This window comes from Antennarius striatus, chromosome 16 (genome assembly GCF_040054535.1).
Source record: "Antennarius striatus isolate MH-2024 chromosome 16, ASM4005453v1, whole genome shotgun sequence".
In the NCBI taxonomy this organism is placed as follows: domain Eukaryota; kingdom Metazoa; phylum Chordata; class Actinopteri; order Lophiiformes; family Antennariidae; genus Antennarius; species Antennarius striatus.
Window position 1 is genome coordinate 16,062,204 of NC_090791.1, and position 26,403 is coordinate 16,088,606.

The 26,403-nt window shown below is 41.1% G+C and overlaps 1 protein-coding gene across 1 annotated transcript; it reads right to left on the reverse strand.

Moving 5' to 3' along the window:
- Positions 1-24,973, reverse strand: LOC137609379 (sodium- and chloride-dependent betaine transporter-like). The gene is made up of 11 exons (XM_068336367.1): positions 24,781-24,973; positions 15,926-16,037; positions 14,663-14,795; positions 8,904-9,038; positions 7,947-8,050; positions 7,428-7,552; positions 7,186-7,298; positions 5,535-5,672; positions 5,315-5,417; positions 1,183-1,272; positions 1-83 (listed from the first exon to the last, which is right to left on the reverse strand). The coding sequence occupies exons 1-11, from the start codon at positions 24,971-24,973 to the stop codon at positions 1-3; spliced, it is 1,329 nt and encodes a 442-aa protein (XP_068192468.1).
- Between the last annotated feature and the right edge of the window lie 1,430 nt (positions 24,974-26,403).

Sequence of the window (26,403 nt, forward strand, 5' to 3'; positions counted from 1 at the left end):
TCATCCTGCATCCACAGGATTCTTGGTTTGGTTGGGACACTGCACCGATATGGTCCCAGTGATCTCAAAAGAGAAAGAATGGTCTAGCAATGTCATTGGGTATAACCAGTCACACGGACAATACCACACAGTTTGATTACCTTACAATATCTTAAAAAGAATACAAGGAAGCAGGACAATGGATGTAACACCATGCTATCCGATATGCTATAACTATGGCAAGTATTAACAAGGTACATTGTACATATCTATGAAATGTAAATTTGTTTTGCTGAGAAAAATAAAATGCAGAAACATTACGAGGTCTTCCTTCAATTCATTTCATTTTCATTGTAAATTGTGTCAGGAAAAGAGACTTAGGTTGTTTTAATATCTGGTTCATTCAGGGGATTGTCCTCATTGGTCTCCGAGTTGGCAGGATCATGAGCAGGATACCACAGAACCAACAGACGCTGAGTGTATCAAGGACAGAGTAAAGAGACAAATAGCCAATCAGAAATATGATAATTACATGTAAAAAGAAAAAAGTAAACAAGAGGAAAAACAGTAAGCAGTATCTGATGGTGCTTTTACCTCCTTGAAGGTGCCATTAGTAGTCCAGATCTTAACAACAGCCCAGATGGGTACTGGAACTACAGTAAAGCAGGCCATGGTCCAGCCTAGACCATAGGCCCAATCTGGGTATACATAACCACGGGTGGATGTCAGGGCCTCGTAATTCAGGAATGTGAAGATTAAGCAGGTCTTGAAAGAATATCAGAGGAAAAATCAAGTTCTTGTGAGGACAAACATAAACTCTGTGAAGTCCCCTGTCTTCTCTAATTTATTTGTCATAAAATTACCACAATCCCAATTCAGCCATTAACCCTGCCCCATGAGTCTCATCAGTCAATGTTAGGGTCTGTTTTGTTGACACACAGGTGCGGGGTAAGGTGCTACAGATTTAATATACACAAGTATTGGTTTTGGGCAGTACAGTGGTGCAGTTGGTAGCAATGTTGCCACACAGGACGCTGTTCCCAGTTTGACTCCCCCTCTGTGTGGAGTTTGTATGTTCTCCCCGTGTCTGTGTGGGGTCTCTCCGGGCTCTCCGGCTTTCTCCCTCCCCCCAAAACATGCAGTTTAGATGAATTGATGATGCCAAAATTGCCCATAGGTTTGAGTGTCTGGCTGTCTGTTTACGTGTGCCTCCGTGATGCACTGGCGTGGCACCCGGAGTGTACCCTGCCTCACACCTCCACTCAGCTGGGATAGTCTCCAGCACCCGATGACCTGCAACAGTGGGTATTTGACAATGAATATGTGAATGAATGAAATACTGGTTTCTTAAGAGTCTACTGCAACTTCGGATATGTATTGTTGACATACCACAACTTAACACCTTATTTTTGTGTGTGTCAGTGGTCTCTTGCTAAATAGATACAGTTATAACACTGTTTTAAGGCTGTTTTAAGGCTGAATTATGCATTTTTGTGTCAAAATTGAATATGGTGCCCTGACATTCAATCAGTGACGTGCGGTCAGGGGAGGCACGTGAGGCACAGCCTCACCTGCCATCATGAAAGAAAAAAATGGAAAATGTAATAAATAAATTAAATGCTAATATTTATCCAGCGATGTGTATTATAAACTTACTTTCTGTTTAATGTCACCAATTTTAAGTTAGTTTTACTTAAAATCGCTGAATTTCACATTTACCGCTGAAATACTGATCAGAGACCTGCAGTGAGGCACCAGCCAACCGAGCCTCACCATGGATTGCCCAATAGCTCAAATAGCTGTGCTGGTATGCTACACAGTGAGACAGTAATGCTATCTCTCCATATGTTGCTATTAAAATGTTCAAACACGTTTGCTCTATAAACTAAATTCCTGTAATTAAGCTAATTTATATAATGTAGTGGGTTTTTTTTGTCAACAACTGCATGTGTGTAACGTCTTTCTTGAGTTGAGCGATCCTGAAACTGCAGTTAAAAGGCACTGGGTGAGGCACAAAAATACCCGGTCGCATGGATAGGGAGCGCTGGTGATGCCAGGGTTTTGTCTTGGGACTCCTCAGCCGAACAATAAGTGAATGCAGGCTACGATCAAGTGCAGCAATTATTTTTTTCCGCTCGCCTATTCAAATGGAAGATTACACATTACAAACTGAAGGAAGATACGGACAATTTCTCCAAACAAGTTATTGATGCGTTTGTTCAGAGGGAGCGGCGCATGGACTTTATTTACAAGTAAACCTGAGATATTAACAGGTAGATAACAACATTACATTTTTAAAAAATCAAATATGCTTATTTGTGTGTTAGTTTGTATGTGTAAATAATTCTGCAATGAGACTTTAATATAACCCACTCATTGCTGCTAATTAAATGGTGAATAAGCTACACTGTAGGTTCATATTTTTGTAAATCTGATCACGTGATCAAGCCCACACAAGAGAAATGACCACAACCACAAGACCATTGTACCATCAACATGTTGGACTCATCTGTTATTAGACCATCAATGACTGGTGATTTGTTACAGGCTCTTTTTGGGTTTTCCTTTTTATAGGGAAATACATTATCTGCATTGTTGTTCCATTACCCATTGAAACTATGACATAAAGGCAATTGTATTTGGCAGCGAGGTGGCTCTTTAACATTGTGACATTCATCTTATACGTGCCAGGTTTTATACAAATAATATGATTTTAGTAATATCTTCAGGTACAGTTAGACAGAACAAAAATAAATATATGTGCAGAGATAGCTAGATCCTTCTGGTTTGAACATTATGATACCTGGAATAAGCTACGCCTCAGAGCAGGACAAAAGTCACAATATGAATCCTGATGTACTGTACTATAGAAGCTTTTTGTCATTGTTGTTTGCTTATGACTGTCTAAATTAGGAATGATTGAGAGACTTGTGCACATGACAAACATGCTGTTGAGTCTTTCTGTAGTTTGTAGCTTACCGTGCAGATTAGTGGGGTGATGTAGCGCCAGCACAGTATGAATAGAACACACGGTCTTTGTCCTGTCATACGTTCGACTACATCAGACATCTGTTCAGCGCCTGTATGATGAGCACACTTAAATGTGTACAATTTAAAACATTTAAGAGCTACAAAGTTTCAGATTGTACTACAATCTCCTGTTTTCAGTCATTACACTGGATCTACAGTAGACTGCAGTATGTTGGTCATCTCCACACAGATTTCAGTTTTAGCCAACAAGACAACTTCATTGTGAAGACCATTATGTGCCAGAAGACATCATCACTGTACTGAGACCTTGGGTCCAAATGCGTCAGATAAACATGTAGCGGTATGAAAAGTGTTAGCCCTATCCTTGTTTTCTATTTTTTGCATGTTCTTCTTCTTCTTCTTTTCCTTTTGGCTTTTCCCTTCAGGGGTCGCCACAGCGAATCAATTGCCTCCATCTAACCCTGTCCTTTGAATCCTCTTCTCTCACACCAACTACCTACATGTCCTCCCTCATTACATCCATAAACCTCCTCTTTGGTCTTCCTCTAGGCCTCCTGCCTGGCAGTTCAAAACTCTGCATCCTTCTACCAATATATTCACTATCTCTCCTCTGGACATGTCCAAACCATCTCAGTCTGGCCTCTCTGATTTTATCTCCAAAACCTCTAACTTGTGCTGTCCCTCTGATGTACTCATTCCTGATCCTATCCTTCCTGGTCACTCCCAAAGAGAACCTCAGCATCTTCATCTCTGCTACCTCCAGCTCTGTCTCCTGTCTTTTCTTCAGTGACAGTGTCTCTAGACCAAACAACATCGCTGGTCTCACCACAGTTTTGTACACCTTTCTTTTCATTTTAGCTGAAACTCTTCTATCACACATCACACCTGACACTTTTCTCCACCCGTTCCATCATGCCTGGACATGCTTCTTCACCTCTTTTCCACACTCTCCATTGCTCTGGACTGTTGACCCTAAGTATTTAAAATCCTCCACCTTCTTGATCTCTTCTCCCTGTAACCTCACTCTTCCACTAGGATCCCTCTCATTCACACACATGTACTCTGTCTTGCTGCGGCTAACCTTCATTCCTCTCCTTTCCAGGACAAACCTCCACCTCTCTAGCTTCTCCTCCACCTGTTCCCTGCTGTCAGTATTTTTTGCATGTTCATTGCAGTTAAATGTTTCAGATCAACAAACAAATACAACTATTTGTCAAAGACAACAAAACTAAAACAAAAAGGAGTTCTTAAATGAATGTTTTCATTATCATGGGGAAACAATCAAAACCTACGGTAGGATACTTGTTTCCATATACAATGCAATTTCCTCCGGGATTAAGAAAGTATCTATCTATCTATCTATCTATCTATCTATCTATCTATCTATCTATCTATCTATCTATCTATCTATCTATCTATCTATCTATCTATCTACCTACCTACCTACCTACCTACCTACCTACCTACCTACCTACCTACCTACCTACCTACCTATCTATCTATCTATCTATCTATCTATCTATCTATCTATCTATCTATCTATCTATCTATCTATCTATCTATCTATCTATCTATCTATCTATCTATCTATCTACCTACCTACCTACCCACCTACCTACCTACCTACCTACCTACCTATCTATCTATTACAGCAAGTCTTCCAGATCCAGAAGACACAAAACTGCCTCATACCCTCCATCTCACCATGACATCTATCTGTTGAACATCTTTTGGTCTTTTTCACTTTGTCACGCAGGTCTGATAGATAGACAGATAGATAGACAGATGGACGGACAGCTTTCGATACCTAAGATCTGGATAGCCGAGAACCTACACAGACATCACATATGTCAAAGGGCAGCAAACTTTGTTTTCCAGGATCCAAGAAGATCTCTTTCTTCTTCTTGCAGGTCCCGACAATGCTTTGTTAAAAGACTCAACTTGGCCTAATCAGTGAAGGTCAGGGTAGTTAAAACACTCGAAGTGTTGCTCTGACATAACGTCAAGTTATATAATCTATCTAAGTAATTCGTGAGAGGGTCGCAGGGGCGTTAGTGCGGAATGTGTGGGGATGATATGGATGACATCATGTTACATAAATTATCTTGAAGGTTCATAGGGAAGGCAAGGCCACCAATCAGTTTTTGACAGAAGATGTGGTTGTATTTTTTAATGTCTCGCATAAGTAAATTGTTGAAATTATTTCAATTAAAATGTATCTCTATTAACTTATATATGCATTGACAGATAATAAAAATTGATGAAAGCACTACATGAAAAACCTTCTCAAAAGTACATTTGGTAAATGACAGGAAATACAACAATTTGAAACGATAGCACTTACCAAAAGCCCAGCCAACCGCCACACATTCGATCAGACACAAAAACAATACACCTGCTCCATTTACAGCATAGTAGTCAATCAGCTGGAACAGGTATATGCCCCCCTGGTCAACACATAACAGATTCACATACAGAATGCTGTGCCACCTTAAAAGGCTGCTCTAGAATGGAATATGTTGAGTTCTGTTGTGTTAATAAGTCAACACAGGGTGGTGGAGTACCTGAGAGGTGAAAATGGTCTGTATTAGGAAGAAGGCTGAGCAAAAGATGATGAGGAAGATTTCTCTGCGCCAAGGTCTGCGCATTTGTGTTGGGAACATGTCAATCACAGATGCTGTTATGGTTTCCAAACCTGCAAACTAATACAAAAAAAACAGAAAAAACAAATAACTTTAGAAAGCCTCAAACCTGCAGCGTGAAGATACTGGCTGGGTCCTCATTACCACCCCATATAGTTGCTTTCATTTTTCAGAATGAAAGATGTCAAGAAATATTCATACTTGGTGTATGATAATTCTGCATATGTGCTAAAGTGTTTTTCACTTATTGTGATTCTTTTTGCTCATTTATGTCTCTTGTTTTTTTGGTTACAGCATTATAAAAAAACTTGCCCCCCCAAAGGTTAAGTCTTACTGCCATCATCACTGTTTGGTCTCTTGATGGTCTCAGTGGGTTTCTCCTTAGAAACTCAGCTTCATGGCTAACCGCATTCATTCTTGTCTAGAGCTTTTTAAACTTTGGTATGTATTTTTCTATAACGAATGGGACGAATGGAAATTGTATACCTGTGTATAAATTTTTATTCTCTTAATTTAGTTATAGAGGGCGGCACGGTGGCGCAGTGGTTAGCGCTGCTGCCTCACAACACGGCGGACGCGGGTTCGAGTCCCGCTCTGTGCGGAGTTCGCATGCTCTCCCCGTGTCTGCGTGGGTTCTCTCCAGGTTCTCCGGCTTCCTCCCACCTCCGAAAGCATGCGCTTCAGGTTGATTGGCCGGTCCCAAATTGACCGTAGGAGTGAGTGTGTGTATGAATGATTGTTTGTTTCTATGTGGCTCCGCGGTACACTGGCGTCGTGCCCGGAGTGTCCCCCGCCTCACGCCCTGAGACTGCCAGGATAGGCACTGGCTACCCCGCGACCTGCGTTAGCGGATTCAGCGGGTTGGAAGATGAATGAATGAATGAATGAATTTAGTTATAGCTCTGCATTCTTAAATTCTCATTCTGACATTCGCTATGGTTTTTTTTCCTGGAGCAGTTCAACTAAAAGGAAAACCGATTCCCCCCTTGGCAACAATAAAACATGTATCAATATACCACCTGACTCATAATAATAAGTAACTGTAAATAAGATAAAATGCTGACATGTGTATGTCGATGTGTGTGTGTTTGTGTGCATGTGTGTGAGTGTGTGTGTTCGCTATAAGGCTGAAAATACACAGTATGTGGACACACACACACACACACACACACACACACACACACACACACACACACACACACACACACACACACACACACACACACAAACACACACGTACACGTACACACAGGCTACATAAAAGCCTGACCGAAACGGAGCTAACCAGTTAACCTAATGCTAGCTGACTTCAGAGGTTAAGGTTAGGTATGACCCCTATATATATGTAGAAACCTGAAAAAATGTGTCATTAAAATGACCCCTTTAACAGAGGGCAAGATAGAAAAATATGATTCTTGCTGACATTGAGTTTCAAAATGTTGGGCAGAGTATAAAAGAATAGATCTGATTTGGGGTGCTTGTTATTGAAACACGATGGTCAAATGTACGAGTTAACAGGAAAAAAGATAGAAAAAAGCATATTAATGGCTGATACTGACTACCAGCATATTACCACTGTGTCCAGCCCCAACATAAGGAGCATAATAAAGAAGCAGACAGCCCACAGCTGAGGCAGGGGCATCATGGCGACAGCCTGAGGAAAAGCGATGAACGCCAGTCCAGCACCTGGAGGTCAGAATAAACAATTCACTTGATGCCTTGCATTACGTTTTTGTCACTTTTTAACAAAACTGTAAAGGTAGACTCAATGCTAATGTCTAACATATTAGATATCATATCAGTTTGAAGTCGCACCTGATTTGACAACCTTGTCAACAGGAAGTCCCATCTTCTCTGCCATGAAGCCCAGAACAGAGAAAACTACAAACCCAGCAACGAAGCTGGTGCAACTGTTGAGCAGACACAACCAGAGACTGTCCCTACACACACACACACACACACACACACACACACACACACACACACACACACACACACACACACACACACACAGATGCAGTCATCCTGAATTTCTTCGAGAGTCTATTATTTTTGAACTAAGATATAATAACACAAATGTACCTTTGTACACTCAGAGGATGCAATAAGAGAGAGAAGACAGAGATCGTATCTTATTTTTGAATGAATTGACACTAACTGGGTGATTTATGCAAATAGACACAAATAATGACCAAAATTTGATGCAGCAGTCCAGGTATCTAAACCAACCCTATTTTCACAGCGTTGGAATCATTCAAAAAAGAAAATGAATGTTGGGAAAAACTTTAAAAACTAATCATCCACAATGTCTTGTCAACTGATCTCCTGACTTACTTGTAACAGTTGTTTTTGACTTTGTTGTAGCTTCCCAATGTGATTATTGTTCCTTCTACAAGACCATACGAGAACAGCACCTGAGTACAAGCGTCCAACCACACCTAATTAACAAAGATGAGAAATTGCATGTAATCAAATCGCATGTAATCAAGTCTTCTTGTTGTTATCATATAGGACAGCTCAAAAGATTTGGGACATGAGTAGTAAGTGAACCCAGGCTGCTATACAGGTATACTGTACATGGGGTGTGTGCTCACACCAATACGCTATCTGCATTTTAAAATTAATATGAATGTTGAATCTGTTCATTTGGGGCAAAAATAACATAAACTGATTAAGAGAACTTGTTTGAAAGAGATAATTATGCGAGGTAGTGCTGCCTGCAAAAGTCTTGGTTAGACTGAATACATGAGAGACACACCTTTGCTAGCAACACTGGAAAGTTTGGTTGATGTATCTGTTACTTTTCATTTGTGTTAAAATAAAGACCCTCATCAAACATCATAGTCTACGCTGTCACTAAGCAGAACACAACAGAACATATACACAATAGCAGAGACAATAACTGCTACAATGACGGAGACAATAGGGGAGCAGATTCCACAACAGTCTTGAGAAAGTGTGGGTAAAAAAAAATCAAAGCTGATCTTCCTACTTCCAGAGAGTACAGAGGCAGCAGTACATCAGTCCAGTAAGTCTTGGACTGGGACCGGAGGGTTGCCGGTTCAAGTCCTGTGTAGGTCAAAAAGTTTGGAGTGTGAACTGGCAGTGGAGACATTCCAGTTCACCCTGTCAGCGCTGCTGATGTGCCCTTGAGCAAGGCACTGTCTCATTGCTCATTGGGCACAACAAAACGTAGCAATATACTGTATGTGTGTGTGTGTGTGTTTATTTATTTTAATTTTATTTTTTTGACAGACAACTGCAGTACAGTATTTGTCCCAAGGTTCTCACCTGAAGGTCAGTCAGACGAGACAGATCTGGATAAAGGTAATAGACAACACCTTGCCAAGCTCCAGGCAGAGTCATTCCCCTGACCATCAAGATGGCTAGCATCAGATAGGGGAACAGAGCCGTGACATACACCACCTGGAATTTTAGTGATTGTTTAGTATGTGGGAGGCTATATCAAATCACTGCGTTAGATTATACAAACATCTTATTGTTGTTACTTCATTGAATAGGTGTAAATGTCCAAAGAAACTAACCAATCACAAACGATAAAAGATAATAAACTTAATAACTAGTGCTGTCAGGCAATTTAAAAAAAAATCTAATTAATTACAGGATTTGTAATTAATTAATCTCATTAATCTCATTTTAATCTCATACCTGCTAAAGGCCCCCAAATAAAGAATTTGAATTCTAGGACATTACAAAATTGTAGTGCATGACAAATCAACAGAATGCACCAAGAGAAAATTTTAAATCCACATTTTTATTGGTTAAATGTGCTTTATAAATGAAATTCAAAAGAAAAAAGGCCAAGCACATCAGCAAACTGATTAGGCCAGGTGCATTTCTCAAAAAGGCAAGAAGAATACAGTTAAATAAAATAATAAAATTCAAAAATCTCAAATAGGCACATAAGCAGACTCTCAATCAAAATGAATACTAAAGCTGACTCAATACATTCATTCATTCATTGTCATGTACCGCCGCTGTATCCGCCGTAGCGGGTCACGGGGAGCTGGAGCTTATCCCAGCTGGCATAGGGCGTGTGGCGGGGGACTCCCCGGGCACGACGCACCGCGGAGCCACATACAAGACATACAAACACACACACACACACTCTCCTACGGGCAATTTGGGACCGGCCAATCAACCTGAAGCGCATGCTTTTGGAGGTGGGAGGAAGCCAGAGAACCCGGAGAGAACCCACTCGGACACGGGGAGAGCATGCAAACTCCGCACAGAGCGGGACTCGAACGCGGACCCGCCGTGTTGAGAGGCGACAGCGCTAACCACTGCGCCACCGTGCCACCCCTGACTCAATACAGCAAATAAATAAAATAACATGCATCTCAATAAGGCAACATCAATAGCAAGATGCCAACAGCTCAGTGGTTCTTATCATAGTTGGAGGTACCGAACCCTGCAAGTTTCATATGCTCACTCACCGAACCCTTCTTTAGTAAAAAGAAAAAATATTTTTTGTTCAAATTTGAGACATAAGTATATGTTTTACTGGTGTATTTAATGAATTGTGTCACATCTCGGATTTAATAGTTCCTATTTGTTTTCTTTCTGTTAACATATCATATCATTCCAGATCCTGTCTCATCTTCAATCAGTTCATTCCCTGCACCCGCCGTTTCTCCACACTCCTGCAGCCACTCCTCCAATCTGTCTCCACACCACAAATGCCAGCTTAGCCTTCTGCCAGATTGTTTTCTGTTCGCCCTGACTCTCCAGCCTTTGATTCCTGCCTGTTGTTCCGATTCCTGTTCCTGACCCAGCCTGTTTCCCTGGACCCTGCCTTTCGTCGACCCATCTTGGATTTGTCTGCTTGGTTTTGGATTGCCTTCCTTTGTACGACCGCGTCTGGTTTTTGGTAGTGATGGGCAGATGAAGCCCCATGAAGCATTAAAGCCTTTCATCCCAATCGGTTCACGGTGGTTCAGAGCTTCATGAGGCTTCATTTGCTCTGGTACGACATCTACTGGATGGTAAAATATCAGGTGGCAAACATTTATTGTTTATATATATATATATATATATATATATATATATATATATATATATATATATATATATATATATATATATATATATATAAATGTAGCCACAAGAGGACACAAGCCAGTGTCTTATTGTGCCGGTCCCAAGCCCGGATAAATACAGAGGGTTGCGTCAGGAAGGGCATTCGGCGTAAAACTTTTGCCAAATCAAAGATGCGAATCAAACCTATGACTTCCATACCGGATCGGTCGAGGCCCGGGTTAACAACGACCGCCATCGGCGCTGTTGACCTACATGGCGCCGGTGGAAATTGGATTACTGTTGGTCGAAGAAGGAGAGGAGGAAAGTGCATTCGCACGAAGAAAGAGAAGAGGAACACCAAGAGTATAGGACTAAGAGTAGGGACGTTGAATGTTGGAACTATGACAGGAAAAGGTAGAGAGTTGGTTGCCATGATGCAGAGAAGGAAGGTAGACATACTGTGTGTCCAGGAGACCAGGTGGAAAGGTAGCAAGGCTAGAAGTTTAGGAGCAGGGTTCAAGTTGTTCTATCATGGTGTAGATGGGAAGAGAAATGGAGTAGGAGTTATCTTGAAGGAGGAGTTTGTTAGGAATGTCCTGGAGGTAAAAAGAGTGTCGGATAGAGTGATGAGTCTGAAGCTAGAAATAGAAGGTGTGATGTTCAATGTTGTTAGCGGGTATGCTCCACAGGTAGGATGTGAGCTGGAGGAGAAGGAGAAATTCTGGTCGGACCTTGATGAAGTGATGCAGAGCATGCCTAGAAGTGAGAGAGTTGTCATTGGAGCAGACTTCAATGGACATGTTGGTGCAGGAAACAGAGGTGATGAGGATGTGATGGGCAGGTTTGGTATCCAGGAGAGGAACGCAGAAGGACAGATGGTAGTTGACTTTGCAAAAAGGATGGAAATGGCTGTAGTGAATACTTTCTTCCAGAAGACGCAGGAACATAGAGTGACCTATAAGAGTGGCGGTAGGAGCACACAGGTAGACTACATCTTGTGTAGACGGTGTAACCTGAAAGAGATCAGTGACTGCAAAGTAGTGGTAGGTGAGAGTGTAGCCAAACAGCATAGGATGGTGGTGTGTAGGATGACTCTGGTGGTGAGGAAGATCAAGAGGGCAAAGGCAGAGCAGAAGACGAAATGGTGGAAGCTGAAAAAGGAAGAGTGTTGCATGACTTTTAGGAAGGAGTTAAGACAGGCTCTGGGTGGTCAGGAGGTTCTTCCAGATGACTGGACAACTACAGCTAATGTGATCAGGGAGACAGGTAGGAGAGTACTTGGTGTGTCATCTGGAAGGAAAGTAGATAAGGAGACTTGGTGGTGGAATGAGGAGGTACAGGAGTGTATACAGAGAAAGAGGTTAGCCAAGAGGAAGTGGGACACTGAGAGGACTGAGGAGAGTAGACAGGAGTACAGGGAGATGCAGCGTAAGGTGAAGGTAGAGGTAGCAAAGGCCAAACAAGAAGCTTATGATGACTTGTATGCTAGGTTGGCCAGTAAGGAGGGAGAGACTGATCTATACAGGTTGGCAAGACAGAGAGACAGAGATGGGAAGGACGTGCAGCAGGTTAGGGTGATTAAGGATAGGGATGGAAGTCTATTGACAGGTGCCAGTAGTGTGATGGGAAGATGGAAAGAGTACTTTGAAGAGTTGATGAACGTGGAAAATGAGAGAGAACAAAGACTAGAAGAGGTTACTGTTGTGGACCAGGATGTAGCAAAGATTAGTCAGGATGAAGTGAGGAGGGCATTGAAGAGGATGAAGAGTGGAAAGGCAGTCGGTCCTGATGATATACCTGTAGAGGTTTGGAAGTGTCTAGGAGAGGTGGCAGTGGAGTTTCTCACTGGGTTGTTCAACAGGATCTTAGATAGTGAGAAGATGCCTGAGGAATGGAGGAGAAGTGTGCTGGTGCCCATTTTTAAGAACAAGGGAGATGTGCAGAGTTGTGGCAACTACAGAGGAATAAAGCTGATGAGCCATACAATGAAGTTATGGGAGAGAGTAGTGGAAGCTAGACTAAGGGCAGAAGTGAACATTTGTGAGCAGCAGTATGGTTTCATGCCAAAAAAGAGTACTACAGATGCAGTATTTGCGTTGAGGATGTTGATAGAGAAGTACAGAGAAGGCCAGAGGGAGCTGCATTGTGTTTTTGTAGATCTGGAGAAAGCTTACGACAGGGTGCCCAGAGAGGAACTGTGGTATTGTATGAGGAAGTCTGGAGTGGCAGAGAAGTATGTTAGAACGGTGCAGGACATGTATGAGGACTGTAAGACAGTGGTGAGGTGTGCTGTAGGTGTGACAGAGGAGTTCAAGGTGGAGGTGGGACTGCATCAGGGATCAGCTCTGAGCCCCTTGTTGTTGCTATGGTGATGGACAGGCTGACAGACGAGGTTAGACAGGAATCTCCATGGACTATGATGTTTGCAGATGACATTGTGATCTGCAGTGAGAGCAGGGAACAGGTGGAGGAGAAGCTAGAGAGGTGGAGGTTTGTCCTGGAAAGGAGAGGAATGACGATTAGCCGCAGTAAGACAGAGTATGTGTGTGAATGAGAGGAACCCAAGTGGAAGAGTGAGGTTACAGGGAGAAGAGATCAAGAAGGTGGAGGATTTTAAGTACTTAGGCTCAACAGTCCAGAGCAATGGAGAGTGTGGAAAAGAGGTGAAGAAGCGTGTACAGGCAGGATGGAACGGATGGAGGAAGGTGTCAGGTGTGATGTGTGACAGAAGAGTTTCAGCTAAAATGAAAGGAAAGGTGTACAAAACTGTGGTGAGACCAGCGATGTTGTTTGGTCTAGAGACAGTGTCACTGAAGAAAAGACAGGAGACAGAGCTGGAGGTAGCAGAGATGAAGATGCTGAGGTTCTCTCTGGGAGTGACCAGGAAGGATAGGATCAGGAATGAGTACATCAGAGGGACAGCACATGTTAGAGGTTTTGGAGATAAAGTCAGAGAGGCCAGACTGAGATGGTTTGGACATGTCCAGAGGAGAGATAGTGAACATATTGGTAGACGGATGCTGAGTTTTGAACTGCCAGGCAGGAGGCCTACAGGAAGACCAAAGAGGAGGTTTATGGATGTAGTGAAGGTATATATATATATATATATATATATATATATATATATATATATATATATATATATATATATATATATATATATATATATATATATATATATATATATATATATATATATATATATATATATATATATATATATATATATATATATATATATATATATATACACACACACAGGCAAACCTCGGTTTCCGACCACAATTTGTTCCGGAAGGCTGTTCGAATAGCGATTTGTTCGAATTCCAAATACAATTTTCCCATTTCAAATAAAGTAAATTGTCTTAATCCAACCTATTTTGAAGCAGGATACATGTCTTTTTATTTCACTGTTACATTTGTTTTTATGTCAAAGTTCGAATTTGGATGTGTAATTGCAGAGAAGCTATGTTGTGTCAATTAAATAAAAAAACCATACAATAATTACAGTTTTATTCTAGTGTCCTGATGTGTTTTACCTATTCCACCAATTTATTCTTTTGGTACATGTGTTTTTTTAAAACCAAGTTATGACATTGCAAATTTTGAAAGCAGTCAGAATGCCTGCCTTGGGAGTTATAGTGTTAAGGGCGCACCACACAGGAGTTGTTCGCTGCTCTACCTTCCCCTCACCTGCATGCCTACAGGTGCCATTGTGTGTGTGTTATGGGTCTGTACACACTATTTACTGTCCATGTATGCAATTAACTACCGATGTGTGCTAGAGTGGACAGATAATTTCCCTACGGGGATTAAAACAGTTGATTAAAATAAAAAAAAATAAAGATAACAATCATAAAAGATGTGAATATCAGTGTAGCTAGATTCAAATTTACCCAGGTATCAAACTGCTTCTTACATGACCAATTATGTGGCAGTACAGTCATTCTGACATCTTATCCATGTACTTTATGTGCATGTCCATGCAAAAAAAATGTATTTCCCCTGACCTTTCCTGTAGAGCGGACTCCTTTCCAGATGCAGAAATAGCAGCTCACCCAACAGACGAGTTGACACAACAGCAGCTCCCATTGTACTGTACCAATTACCTCTATTCCTTCAGACATAGATAGCACTCCTCTCCTGTATGGGACCACCAGATACAGTGATGATTAGATGCATAAGGAGCTACAAGAAATAACCTTATTTGCTTAATCTGTCCCTATTTTTGTGCACTGCAAAAATTAAATATTTGAAATCGTGGTATTATTTGTATGTTTCTGTCAAAAATAACAGGTATGAAAACTAAGCTGTTTTTATATAAGGCATTTCAGTTGTTTGAAGCCACTTTGTGCTGAATTATCTTGGTAAGATATTGTACAGTTTTTATGACACTGTATAATGTGTCATGACTTTATACAATTTTCATGGCACTTAATACTAAGTGTCAATCTAAAAGTTGTAACACAAATGAGAGCCATTTTGGAATTGTGCAGTCATTGAACTATATATATATATATATATATATATATATATATATATATATATATATATATATATATATATATATATATATATAAAACATTATTTTTACTATTTTTACTAATTAACTCTACTGTATATTCTCCCTCGATGTTGTCACCTCTGGCCCCAGGGATGCAACTAACTGTGGCCGTTGGCTGTCTTAAATTTACGTATCTCACAATAGATGATCCAATAACCAGAGTATGCCTGCTTCTGCCTAAGGTGTAGGGGGAGAGGAGCGCCCTAGCGCTGGGGGCTAAGTGTGGAGCTGCTTTCTCGGTCAGCCGAACGTGACTCCTTGGCTCATTGTGTAAACACATGGGCTGATCCTACTGAGACCACTGCTCGACATCGCAAAAAATTTGTTTGACAGAACGTAATTAAAGCTGTTTCTCGACAATCGTCACGGACAATGAGAGATTGCCTGCTAACAACACCGGGAAGCGAAGCTGACTGCTTGAAAATCATATGGTCAAAATTAAAATAAAACGTACAACTGAGTTGATTTGTCAAACAAAATCTGTTATTTTTGTAAATCTTTTTCTATCCAAAATGAATTTAAGTGTAAATATCCTGCAATGCTAGATGTATTTTACTGGAGTCTAAGTCTTCTTAACACAACTCTGTACTTATTATTATTACAGTAGTGTAGTTAATGTAATAGTAGTGTAGTTAATGTGGTGTAGTAGTCAGTTTGCTTATTTTTTATATTGTATTTTTTTAAATTTGATGTGGTAACACTGACTCACTCCCAAAACTCCGAGACTGAAGACATGGTAAGGTTTCCAGATATCCACTTCACTGTCAGATTATCACTTTGAATTTCAGTCATGTTTGCAGAGGTGATGTCCACACATTGCTCTGTTGATGTAAAGACACATTATTAAAGTTCAGAAACTACACTTTCAATCAATATGGACGTATTTTTATCATTGTAAAGCAGCAGTGAAGAACAATTTCTCCTTCAATATTCAGTCACTGTTAAGGATGACTCATCCAAATGTTTTTTTGTTTTGCTTTGTTTCCCCTAAACTATGTCCATTTGCTTTGGATTCTGTCATCTTGTATAACGTATTGCTCTGTATTCTTAACAAGAAACCAGCTTTTATGATATCAAAAGAGCATCCTCAATAACTATTGACTTGCTCTTTTACAGTGTTTTCTAGTTTATAGAAGTCCATGGATATGTTTTTATTACAACATGCTCACACTAAAATGGATATTTGTTTCAAATATTGGTTTGAATGACTTGACCCTCTTCTACCACGTACATATTTGCTTTCACAAGATCAAAAATTAATCACAGCCACTAATAGATTATTATACATAAGAAATATTTGATTTGTGACTTTAAGAGAAAAAACATAGGGATTTTTGAGGTATATACTCATATATTAATATTATATATATGCAGTTCATTTGTACGCTAGATGTTGCATGCACAAGTGTCCTGGCAGATCACGATTCGAAGCTCCATCTGTTCATCCTCTCCATGATATCCGTCACATTTTTATTTATATATAAACGGTTAACTTAAGTGATTCCATGCATAATGTTGGAACACCGAGCTCTGTCCTGACATTAGCATAGCATGGTGTTTAAAGAACCTGACCTGTGTTCCAGGGATTGCTGCAGGTTGCCCAGGGCAGTGGGTCTCTGAAAGAGTAGATGAAGTAAAGAAGTGCCCAGGCCAGGATTAGGGTATACATTCTGCAAATCAGCTGGATCATGATGAGCGAATAGCCAACCCCTGGAGGGAGAGAACATCCACAACTCTTTGAAGACTGATAAATATGGTGCACAATAGCAGAGATAATAACAAATAAAGCTGATAATAAATTATTGCAGACCAGATATGCTGACTGCCAAATTCAACACCTCATCAAAAGCAGGTTCTTTCCATTTCATATTATTTTTCCCAGACATCAATCCAACAGAATTAATTTTCAGATGTAATATATATGTAGTTATTAAATGTCCTCGGTTTGAATGCTCACTGTGTGCAAAAACACAAACACACAATTTATACATACATTCATTCAATATCTGAAATTAATAGTTTGTTTCATGTTTCTGAAGACTGACTATTTTCCTATTTATAATTAATATTTATTCAATGTAGAAAATCTCATACAAGAGATTAAGAACATAATTTCCAAGAGAATCCCTATAAAGAACTCAAGGAAAAATAATCTGATTACCTTGTGCTAGTGGGCAGAACTTGATCCAGCAGGTCATGGAACTTTCCTGCGCATACTGACCAATCACAGTCTCGAGCAGAAACATCGGCAGTCCACAGAGCAGAGCAAAGAAACAGTAAGGCAAAAGGAAGGCGCCTGCACACACACAAATAAATACACCTCAATATTTGGAGCAGCCCAGTCATAAAGAGATGTAGAGCACAACAATTACAGCTGCTATATTAACACAAATGTGTCAAAATTATGTCTTCTTTATTTACAAAAAGAACTTTCATTAAACAAGTACTGTTTTCATTCAATTATTTTCTGTGCCACCTATATTGTGAAAGGGGAGAGGGGATTCTCCAACACAAATGATCGCTAGTTCTAGATATACAAAACTATATTCATGTTTCCTTCATTTCCAATCAGCGTTTATCTCACTTCTCCCAGAGCAGAGACAAGTCATAAAAATGGCTTCATATTCATAAGATGTTTCTATGGCTAATGAAGTACTATCAATTGTCTTAGGATGTGTCTTCTCCATTTACAAGACACACTTAGACTTTTATTTATACATTTGTGTCTCAATGTCATATATAAACTGACAATTATCTTAACATCACCTGTTTAGGACCCGATGGAACATGTTAAAATATTTTGCGTGTGTCAAACATACATGAATTTAATTAATTCCAGCACAATGAAGTCTTTGAGACAAAGGAAGCAAAGATGTGATGTAAAAAGATTGCTGAAGCAAAAACTGGACAGAATGGCAGATATCATCTACAGCTGCAGAGCAGACAGATTAGTTATCATAGCCAGGAAGCAGACAAGACCTGATAAATTAGACTCCAGGGCCAGGCAGCTAGGCTTAAATCTAGGAGGTGGAAAGCTACTGAAGGAGGAGACAATTAACTCATTGGCTGCCAGCCCGTTTTCACAACAGAGATCCCCATACTGCCAGCGATGGCAGAAAAATACTAACCTCTTTGAACGCCAGCTCTTAGTATGGAAGGAGGCGAAAAACCATTTAATTCCTGTTTTTTTAAATGCATGCCAAACCACTTCCCAGCCACAGTGCCCTGATATCATTTCTGAACCTTATCAAACATTTACGGTTTTAAGTGCAATGACTGGTAGCGCAGTGGCGCCAACAACCATGTTATAGTTGTTGGTGACCGCATAACTCGACGTACATGACAGATGCTCGTAGACTCATCTTTAACTCCAGGAGTGGAACTTTATTCACTTTCATTCACAGCCTGCATTAATGTAGCCACAAGAGGACACAAGCCAGTGTCTTATTATGCCGGTCCCAAGCCCGGATAAATACAGAGGGTTGCGTCAGGAAGGGCATCTGGCATAAAACTTTTGCCAAATCAAACATGCGAATCAAACCCATGACTTCCATGCTGGATCGGTCAGGGCCCCGGTTAACAACGACCGCCATCGGCGCTGTTTACCTACAGGGTGCCAGTGGAAATTGGACTACTGTTGGTCGAACAAAGAGAGGAGGAAAGTGTGTTCGTAGGAAAAGAGAGAAGAGGAACGCCACGAGTATATGACTGAGAGTAGGGACATTGAATGTTGGAACTATGACAGGAAAAGGTAGAGAGTTTGTTGACATGATGCAGAGGAGGAAGGTAGACATACTGTGTGTCCAGGAGACCAGGTGGAAAGGTAGCAAGGCTAGCAGTTTAGGAGCAGGGTTCAAGTTGTTCTATCATGGTGTAGATAGGAAGATAAATGGAGTAGGAGTTATCTTGTAGGAGTTTGTTAGGAATGTCCTGGAGGTAAAAAGAGTGTCAGATAGAGTGATGAGTCTGAAGCTAGAAATAGAAGGCGTGATGTTCAATGTTGTTAGTGGGTATGCTCCACAGGTAGGATGTGAGCTGGAGGAGAAGGAGAAATTCTGGTTGGACTTGGATGAAGTGATGCAGAGCATACCTAGAAGTGAGAGAGTTGTCATTGGTGCAGACTTCAATGGACATGTTGGTGCAGGAAACAGAGGTGATGAGGAGATGATGGGCAGGTTTGGTATCCAGGACAGGAACGCAGAAGGACAGATGGTGGCAGACTTTGCAAAAAGGATGGAAATGGCTGTAGTAAATACTTTCTTCCAGAAGAGGCAGGAACATAGGGTGACCTATAAGACTGAAGGCAGGAGCACACAGGTAGACTACATCTTGTATAGACGGCATAACCTGAAGGAGATCAGTGACTGAAAAGGAGTGGTACATGAGAGTGTAGCCAAACAGCATAGGATGGTGGTGTGTAGGATGACTCTGGTGGTGAGGAAGATGAAGAGGGCAAAGACAGAGCAGAGGACGAAATGGTGGAAGCTAAAAAAGGAAGATTGTTGCATGACTTTTTGGAAGGAGTTAAATCAGGCTCTGGGTGGCCAAGAGGTGCTTCCAGATGACTGGAAAACTACAGCTAATGTAATCAGGGAGACAGGTAGGAGAGTACTTGGTGTGTCATCTGGAAGGAAAGTAGATAAGGAGACTTGGTGGTGGAATGAGGAGGTACAGGAGTGCATACAGAAAAAAAAGGTTAGCTCAGAAAAAGTGGGATACTGAGAGGACTGAGGAGAGTAGACAGGAGTACAGGGAGATGCAGCGTAAGGTAAAAGTAGAGGTGGGAGATGCAGCGTAAGGTGAAAGTAGAGGTGGCAAGGCCAAACAAGGGGCTAACGATGACTTGTATGCTAGGTTGGACAGTAAGAAGGGAGAGACTGATCTATACAGGTTGGCAAGACAGAGAAACAGATGGGAAGGACGTGCAGCAGGTTAGAGTGATTAAGAAAAGGGATGGAAATCTATTGACAGGGGACAGTAGTGTGGTTGGAAGATGGAAAGAGTACTTTGAAGAGCTGATGAACGAGGAAAATGAGAGAGAACAAAGACTAGAAGAGGCGACTGTTGTCAGGATGAAGAGAGAAGAGCATTGAAGAGGATGAAGAGTGGAAAGGCACTCTGTCCTGATGATATACCTGTAGAGTTTTGGAAGTGTCTAGGAGAGGTGGCAGTAGAATTTCTGACCGGGTTGTTCAACAGGATCTTAGATAGCGAGAAGATGCCTGAGGAATGGAAGAGAAGTGTGCTGGTGCCCATTTTTAAGAACAAGGGAGATGTGCAGAGTTGTGGCATCTACAGAGGAATGAAGCTGATGAGCCATACAATGAAGTTATGGGAAAGGGTAATTGAAGCTAGACTAAGGGCAGAAGTGAGCATTTGTGAGCAGCAGTATGGTTTCATGCCAAATAAGGGTACTACTGATGCAGTGTTTGCTTTGAGGATGTTGATTGAGAAGTACAGAGAAGGCCAGAGGGAACTGCATTGTGTTTTTGTAGATATGGAGAAAGCTTACGACAGGGTGTCCAGAGAGGAACTGTGGTATTGTATGAGGAAGTCTGGAGTGGCAGAGAAGTATGTGAGAGCAGTGCAGGACATGTATGAGGACTGTAAGACAGTGGTGAGGTGTGCTGTAGGTGTGACAGAGGAGTTCAAGGTGGAGGTGGGACTGCATCAGGGATCAGCTCTGAGCCCCTTCTTGTTTGCTATGGTGATGGACAGGCTGACAGACGAGGTTAGACAGGAATCTCCATGGACTATGATGTTTGCAGATGGAATTGTGATCTGCAGTGAGAGCAGGGAACAGGTGGAGAAGCTAGAGAGGTGGAGGTTTGTCCTGGAAAGGAGAGGAATGAAGGTTAGCCGCAGTAAGACAGAGTAAATGTGTGTGAATGAGAGGGACTCAAGTGGAAGAGTGAGGTTACAGGGAGAAGAGATCAAGAAGGTGGAGGATTTTAAGTACTTAGGGTCAACAGTCCAGAGCAATGAAGAGTGTGGAAAAGAGGTGAAGAAGTTTGTACAGGCAGGATGATACGGGTGGAGAAAAGTGTCAGGTTTGATGTGTGATAGAAGAGTTTCAGCTAAAATTAAAGGAAAGGTGTACAAAGCTGGTGAGACCAGTGATGTTGTTTGGTCTAGAGACAGTGTCACTGAGGAAAAGACAGGAGACAGAGCTGGAGGTAGAAGAGATGAAGATGCTGAGGTTCTCTTTGGGAGTGACCAGAAAGGATAGGATCAGGAATGAGTACATCAGAGGGACAGCACATGTTAAAGGTTTTGGAAATAAAGTCAGAGGCCAGACTGAGATGGTTTGGACATGTCCATAGGAGAGATAGTGAATATATTGGTAGAAGGATGCCAAGTTTTGAACTGCCAGGCAGGAGGTCTAGAGGAAGACCAAAGAGGAGGTTTATGGATGTAGTGAAAGAGGACATGAGGGTAGTTGGTTTGAGAGAAGAGGATGCAGAAGACAGAGTTAAATGGAGGCAATTGATTCATTGAGGCGACCACTGAAGGGAAAAGTCGAAAGGAAAAGAAGAAGATTCACAGCCTGTATGACAAGCTCTGCCATGTCAGCGTCTGGTCTCACCACACTGTCCTGTATCACTCCACCCACTCGTCACTCACATCAGCACAACAGTATAAGTGCGCGGCACGATATACTACATCCTCTTTTCTCAACATAAGAATTAGAGGATTTATAGTGTATGTTCTCCATTGCATGTTGAACATCCTACAATTTAGGTGAATTGTTCAGTCTAATTTGTCTGTCAGTGTGACTGTGACTCTGACTTTATTTCCAAAACGTCTAACATGTGCTGTTCCTCTGATGTACTCATTCCTGATCCTATCCATCCTGGTCACTCCCAAAGAGAACTTCAGCATCTTCATTTCTGCTACCTCCAGCTCTGCCTCCTGTCTTTTCCTCAGTGACACTGTCTCTAGACCAAACAACATCGCTGGTCTCACCACAGTTTTGTACACATTTCCTTTCATTTTGGCTGAAACTCTTCTATCACCTGACACTTTTCTCCATCCTGCCCGTACACGCTTCTTTAAATCTTTTCCACACTCTCCATTGCTCTGGACTGTTGACCCTAAGTACTTAAAATCCTCCCCCTTCTTGATCTCTTCTCCCTGTAAACTCACTCTTCCACTTGGCTCCCTCTCATTCACACACATGTACTCTGTCTTACTGTGGCTAAACTCTCCAGCTTCTCCTCCACCTGTTCCCTGCTCTCACTGCAGATCACAATTCCATCTGCAAACATCATAGTCCATGGGGATTCCTGTCTAACCTCGTCTGTCAGCCTGTCCATCACCATAGCGAACAAGAAGGGGCTCAGAGCTGATCCCTGATGCGGTCCCATCTCCACCTTGAACTCCTCTGTCACACCTACAGCACACCTCACCACTGTCTTACAGTCCTCTAACATACTTCTCTGCCACTCCAGACTTCCTCATACAATACCACAGTTCCTCTCTGGGCGCCCTGTCATAAGCTCTCTCCAGATCTACAAAAACACACTGCAGCTCCCTCTGGCCTTCTCTGTACTTCTCTATCAACATCCTCAAAGCAAATACTGCATTTGTAGTATTCTTCTTTGGCAAAAAACCATACTGCTGCTCACAAATGCTCACTTCCGCCCTCAGTCTTACTTCAACTACTCTTTCCCATAACTTAATTGTATGGCTCATCAGCTTCATTCCTTTGCAGGGGAACAACTCTGCACATCTCCCTTATTCTTAATGATGGGCACCAGCACACTTGTCTTCCATTCCTCAGGCATCTTCTCACTATCTAGCTTGCCGTCCTGTCATAATCAGCTAAATATGAAAGCGTAAAGTGTTTAGAACGTGCAAGTTTGTACAAAACAATGTATAAAATTATCTACCAATTTGCTTAATCAGAGTTATTGGCTCATGTGACAGAAATATCTTTTGTTGGTTATTTACAGTCTATGTATAGGTTTATGTAAATTTGGCAAGGTGAATGCATTCCTTATTGTACAGGAGACAAGGTACAGAGGGGATTGATTGACAAGGGTTTATAGCCAAGTAGGACACTGAACACAATGTGCTGTTAAAAAAAGAATGCAAAGTTGTCAAAAGTCAAAAAGTGAACCACATTATAGCGAGGGACAACTGCATTTTTCGCAATGACTGATTTTCATTTGCTGTAGTATCAGCTGACCATGTTCCAAAGGACTCTTCAGTGGCGACCAATCCCCAAGTTTGCAGCCCAATGAGACACAGACAATGAACACATATTGAGGCAGTCACATCCTCTGAACAGCTTTACTCAACACAATAACCACACATGCAGGGAAACCTTCAGAGAAGGAACCAACACTTTCATCAGGCTATATTGCCTTGAAGGAGAAAGTGTTGACTCAGTTGCCCAACCCAGACACTCCCAATATTTACACAGAATTACAGTATGTTGAATTCGTTAACCAGAAATGCAGGTTGAAAACCAACAAGTACGGGACAACAATCCTAATCTCATTTCACACATAAATATTGGTGGTTTGGTTTGTATTTATTAAAGTACCCAGATCTCATGGTGAATCTCTTTGTCACATATTTGATTTTTGATCTGCAATTTTAGTCCATGGTTTATATCTGATTGACCGGTAATCTAAATTAAACCATGTTCTCCTGCAGAGGGGAAAGTGTAGCATATATCCTCAGACTGACACAGTTTCTATTGAATTGCTGCTCCTTTCAGACACTCAGTGTTTGATTTGTCTTTTTTAGGTCTTGTCTAACTATTCAAAATGAAGAAATCAGTGAAAGATATTCACCTTTACATACCAAGACCTTATGAGTGATTCAAATGGAATGTGTCATGATATAAAACATCATCTAGCTCACCTCCTCCGTTTTTAAAGCACAGGTAAGGGAACCTCCACACATTTCCAAAACCCACCACGTTGCCTGCAGATGTGAGAATATATTCCCTTTTCCTCTTCCACTGCTCCCTTTTTTCAATGATGTTCTCCATCACTGCGCTACCTCCTAGATCATTTATCAGTTCTACAAGTGAATACAGTGCACATCAGCTCGAGTAAGACTAAAGTTGACATATATTTGAATAATAGACCCAAGGCAGTCCTATTTATTTACAGTATGTGTTTTCTTGCGACAGTAATGAAGACGGGGTGGGGTGAGGATGTTATTAAGAAGAATAAAGTTATCTTGAGCAGGAAGTAACACAAAACATGTAGTCTTATAAATATTTCTGACTGTATGCAGGTTAAGAAATGTCACACAATACATGCATTTCAGTTAATCATTTTAGAGTATTTTCAGTATGTTATTTGAAGGGTGATGAGCATTGTAGAATGTGAGAGAGAGAGAGAGAGAGAGAGAGAGAGAGAGAGAGAGAGAGAGAGAGAGTGTGTGTGTGTGTGTGTGTGTGTGTGTGTGTGTGTGTGTGTGTGTGTGTGTGTGTGTGCGTGTGTGCGTGTGTGTGTGTGTGTGTGTGTGTTTTACAGCCAGTTGACACACAATGATATAGTAGATGTAAATAAGGGGCAAATCCGTGTCAATCAGCCAACTGACTGTATTCATTGAACTGTATCGAGGTAACTGCTTTGGATGCATTCCACCTCTGTCCAGTTCTGATCTGAGGGTTGGAAGCTTGGATTGCCGGGTCCGTGGAGTCCCTCAGCTTGAAGTGGAGCCGCACCTTCTCCTTTTTGTACTCCAGACTGTGCAGGCCCTCTTGGAGTTTGGTTGTGATAGCTGAGGACATGTTCTTGTCAGAGAGGTCCGCCGTGTATATCCTCCTGCCGAGGCTTCTCACAGGTGCTTCTGCCAGTAGGGGAATTCTTTCACCTGCCACAGTGAAGACGATGTTATAATTTCTATAATTTAGTCTCTCTCCTTTGGGATGAAGGTGGTGACTGCTTGACACCATGACAGAGGGATGGACCCCATTTTCTAAGCCACAACAATGAGCCTCCATAGCGCCTTCAGGAGCCCAGGGCAGTATTTATTTATTCAGTTTATCTTATTCTTTCCAGACATGTTATTACAACAGATTTCACTTTTATCAGTGTTGGACCATCAGCAACAACATCTGAAAAGAAAAACAAAAGGGTTGACGGGTAGAAGCCGTTGGCTTGTAAGGTTCCCGTCCCCTTAATCATCAAGATCTCTCTCATTGCAGCACATTGTCAACCAATACATACATCATACATTGCATGTCACAAATCAATTTCAATTATTTTATTCTGGTACACTGTTGTTTTAATCCGTTCATTCAGTACAATAGGCGTGCATCTTTGCACACGTCTTTGTCAGTTCTTGAGAAGAGTCCAAATTTTGTTAATGTTCATGTAGTTATCCATTTCAAGGGTTGTTTCTGGACAATTTTATGGTTTACTCAGCATTCCTTTCCACTTTCGTAGCAGTCATAACATCTTGCATGTGCTCAGTTACAGCACAAAGGTTACAGTGACATTTGTGTCACAGGCATGACAACATGAAGTTTAATTCGCCATAAGAGTGCAGTCCTTTAACCATCATTCACGCCAGGAATATAACCTTGCAAAATCATGTTTTTAAATGTTTTTTAAAGGCAGTTAGAGTTCCCATACTCCTAATTTCATTATCAGTTTATTCCAATGTTTGACGCCAGTGAACAATAATGAAAATGTTTTTAATGTTGCTCTTGCTTTTTTCTGTACAAATGCTGTGTTTTCTCTTAGTTGGTAATTGGATTCATTAATCTGTATTTGTGATTGTGTATTTTGAGGTAAATAGTTATTGGCTGCTTTATACATAAGTTGTACAGTTTTATAGCTTATGATGTCATGTACTTTCAGTAGTTTAGATTTAATAAATAAGTGGTTTGTGTGTTTCCCCATACTTCAGCACAGTAGTTGAGATAGGGCAGGATTAGTAAACAATATATTATATGGAGTGCCTTCTGATTTAATAATTTTTGAGTCTTCCAGAGTATGGATACACTTCTGGCTAACTTTATTTGCAGTTGTCTTAAATGAGGTTTCCAATTTAGCATCTCATCAATAATCACTCCTAGCATTTTAAATTCATTAACCCGTTCAACCCGTTCATTCACCTTAATATTAATTTTGTGTTTGCTGCTTTTCTTCCCAAATGGCATATACTTAGTTTTTGTTAGGTTCAAGGATAATTTTTTTTATATCAAACCATAAT